Source organism: Lottia gigantea, assembly GCF_000327385.1.
Source record: "Lottia gigantea unplaced genomic scaffold LOTGIsca_15, whole genome shotgun sequence".
Classification (NCBI taxonomy): domain Eukaryota; kingdom Metazoa; phylum Mollusca; class Gastropoda; family Lottiidae; genus Lottia; species Lottia gigantea.
The window spans coordinates 1730126-1733779 of record NW_008707797.1 but is presented as its reverse complement, the minus strand read 5'-3'; the positions used below and the strand labels follow the sequence as shown (position 1 = coordinate 1733779).

At 33.9% G+C, this 3654-nt stretch overlaps 1 protein-coding gene across 1 annotated transcript; it reads left to right on the top strand.

The window, feature by feature from the left end:
- Window positions 1–1097: 1097 nt before the first annotated feature.
- Window positions 1098–3654, top strand: LOTGIDRAFT_149763 (hypothetical protein). The gene is made up of 6 exons (XM_009050450.1): window positions 1098–1409; window positions 1510–1595; window positions 2030–2121; window positions 2391–2516; window positions 2806–2850; window positions 3322–3654. The coding sequence occupies exons 1-6, from the start codon at window positions 1389–1391 to the stop codon at window positions 3447–3449; spliced, it is 498 nt and encodes a 165-aa protein (XP_009048698.1). The 5' UTR covers window positions 1098–1388; the 3' UTR covers window positions 3450–3654.

Sequence of the window (3654 nt, the reverse complement as noted above, 5' to 3'; positions counted from 1 at the left end):
GATAACAGCTAATCCACTTTCATCACTCTGTACATCCTAAAACAAGGTCAGAAATTTCATTGTCAACCGATCTATAGCTTTATAATTACATAAGCTTACTTGTACAAGTCATTTCCAGGTCATTTTTCACCTTCTCTCTAGTAGTCTGGTAATTTAATATCAATATCACATCATTGGTAATAATTGCAAGATTGTTAATAATGCTTTGGAAACTGGAAGTAGCCTAACCATACATTATATTCCCAGTCTATACTGGCATGGTAGGTATTGCCCGAGTCTAGGCCTAACTCTTTTAGGTTTTAGATTTAAATTCTTGAATGTGAAATATATAGATCTATGATAAATGAATTACGATTAAAGAATTACACATATTCCTTGAATATTTCTAAGTCTAAAAGTTTCTGTAGTAAGTCTTATTATTATACTCTATAGAGTTCATTGACCTGATTTGTAAACAAATCGATGGAATGAATGGAATTATGAACCAGTTCCATCCATCATCAATTAGAAAAAAAAAATCAGAATACAACAATACTTCTGAAACCAATGGGTAAAGATATGACCAACTAAAGTGTAAAATTATACAAGATGTTGTTGAAAATTTTATGCAAAGAAACGATATAAAAATGATTGTTTTGATTTTGCGCTGAAAATTGTGGTCTGTTTTTTGTGTGTCTGTCGAGTTACGTGCAGACATTTAGTCACGTATCACTACGGATTACAGGGGATTAGGCTAATTACCTCATCTGGAGGTTCTTGCACTCTTCTCGATCCCTTTCCGCCGCTGTTTATCAACTCTGGAGCATCGTCCTCGACCGGATTATGCCTTGTTCTAACCATCTTCTATCCTCACATTCCCTCGCTAACTTCCATTTTTCTCACCAAACAACGCAGTTGATAATTCTATTTAGTCCGCGTCTGCAAATAATCCATGAAACATTTTAAGAAAATTAGCTCAAATTCTCAAAATGAATTCCAAAAGATGGCTTTTTGACAGTAAAATTATAATAATCGAAGAAAGCACAGAATATTATTGGAAAATGCAAATGAAAACAAAATGGGTCGGATGAATTTTACATATGTTCAGACAGTGCACCGGCTGTAAATATGGCGGGAAATAACTTTGAACTTTGCAGAAGAGAAAATTATTTGAATGGAAACAAAAAGGCCATGATATGTGTGTTTTGAGAGTTGTTTATTGAACAGAGAGACAAAATTTATTCATCAAAGTTGAAACATTGGTGGTTTAGCTCGATTTTGACTAAACTATTAACTTTTTTGTCGTGTTCTTTGTTCATTACTGAAATAGGTCAAGTTTTATTTGACCCGGAAGTTGTTGGAGATCGATCAGTGCGCAGGTGTATAGAGGTCATGGGGTGAAGAATGTTATGGGTGAACTGTCAACAAAGGTAGAGTTTTTGATTATTTTAATTACTAATCACTTAAATCGTCTGCTCAATTGGTCTGGATTTTGTCAGTCATGTCGTATTTGTCTGTTTTCCATTTCAGGACATTCTATTCAACATCCTGAAATGTTTTGTGACGTTTTATGCCACCTACTTTGTCATCAGTAGTATTTGTTTTGCATCTTTCAGGTAAGTCAATGCCAATAATGTCTTTGAATGATTCTTGAATCATTGTCGATTGGCTTTGGCATTAAATCGTCTGATCAACTTCCAATGCCCCATGGGATGAATAGATATCTATGGACAAGTCAATGCTTGTCATTTGTTGAATGACCTACAATCACTGAAACTGAAGTGTAATTCAAAGAGAAAGTCTTTCTACCATTCTTTCTTATGATGGTAGTTATATTCAAGGAAGCTATAATATAGTAAAACACTACTATGCTTAGCATTATTGCCACACATATTTTGTTTGTGAAATTGGCTTTGAATTAATCTCATCATCTTCAGTAAATTAATTAGTAGCTTATTTCACATTCTGGCTTCTGTCATAACTTCATCAATTATATCATTATAAAGGACACTAACAAAAAGTTCTTTCAATTTTGTCTGTTTGTTTGCAGACTATCTGTTTATGATGGAAGAATTCCGTTTGATTTTAAAACCTGGGTGAATTTAACTGAGTGTTGTACTGGATACAGCCATGAACAAACAGGTAATATCTGACACAAGAATAATTGACAGTGGGTACTTATGATCCAAACTGCAAAATGAAATCCTAAATCCGAAAACAACATATTGGCGAAACATTGGTAGCAGCTAATGAACTTTTCACATGAGGAAGTATATCTCTTGTAAGTGAGTATTTCATAATGTAAAGTGGTATCAGGTGTCAAGAAGAGAAACAAACCCTGTCTGGCCTTACACGCGTCATAGTAAAGCAATGCGAAATACTGTTTCTTTACATGAAATGTTATTTTTCAGTGAATGTGATATCAATGTTGGTAACGTTTCCATTATCAGGAATATTCTACGGACTGATTGTACGGAGCAGAGCCTGGGACTATGCTGTTACTGTCACTTTACTACATATTGTCATCACTTGTTTAGGTAAGTCTCCTAGTTGCCCCCTTTCACAAACAACAATCAGACTCAGTTGGTAGAGGACTTTTTTCCACAGTCACATAGCTTTAATTTAATATTTCACTACAATTTTGTGGATGGAGTACTAATTTCTAGTCAAAATATTGAGATAGTATTAAATGTAAAATGATAACTTGACACCAGAGTTAGAAGCATTTTTTGGATTATTTAACAAATATGATGTTTTATAAAACTTAAACCCAAGGTCTAAGTTGTTTTGGACTTGTTCTATTGATATGCTTTATGATACTTTCAGTATTGTTAGATTTCCCTCTAGACTGGTCTTGGTGGGTTTGTTTAGGTAAGTAAATCATGATTTAAGCTTTCTTGGTTAAAAATTAAATGAAAATATGCTTACATTATAAAACAAAATCTGACCAAAGGAGTGCACCAAATGCAGATCCACCTTGACATTTGGCAACCAAAGAATCATTGTGAATCATAGACATAGTGCTGTACTAAAATAGTTTCCTCATTGAACACTGTAGGACATGGTTCTTCATCAGAATTGTATCTTATAAGTTTATTATTATGTTCTGTTCTATAAAGGGTTTCCAATCATGGAAAAAGATCCATTGAAATCAAAATCCACAGTCTAAGGTCAGCCATGCTTAATTCATAAGCTCTTTCCAGGCTCTCTACTAAACCCACTTCAAGTGACCTGACAAGGGCAAGCAAATCTTCCTGGCTAGAAGGGAAGTAACTCTTGTTAAGAAGGGACTAATCCAGACCACAATAAGACAATTATAAAAGATGATTGTATTATTTTCAGCTAGTGCATTGATATTAAAGATATTAGCAGGAGAAATGGTGTGTTTTCTGTTTTCTATTAAGAAGAAGGTGAAGGTGAAACCAGAGATAGAATTTATGAATGGCAGCTATCTTTATCGCAAAAAATAATCAAGATATTTTTACTCCTTGCTTAGACATTTTATATTCTTCTGATTTATGAATTCATTGTGCCAACATTTAGCAGATCATCTTCACAATGCCCAGCTAATACAAACATTGTCTAATATCTTGACATCATTGGTCACTTTATTACGGAAGATTGTAAATGCAATGATTTGGGTGTATTGTAAGCTACAGCCAATGAGAGTCCTGC

What these genes read in the sequence shown, in the direction of transcription:
- LOTGIDRAFT_149763 (XM_009050450.1), top strand. Translation starts at nt 1,389, where the DNA reads ATGGGTGAACTGTCAACAAAG. An exon ending in ATACAGCCATGAACAAACAG is followed by an intron (nt 2,122 to 2,390) that starts GTAATATCTGAC and finishes GTTATTTTTCAG; the next exon opens with TGAATGTGATATCAATGTTG. An exon ending in TATTGTCATCACTTGTTTAG is followed by an intron (nt 2,517 to 2,805) that starts GTAAGTCTCCTA and finishes TGATACTTTCAG; the next exon opens with TATTGTTAGATTTCCCTCTA.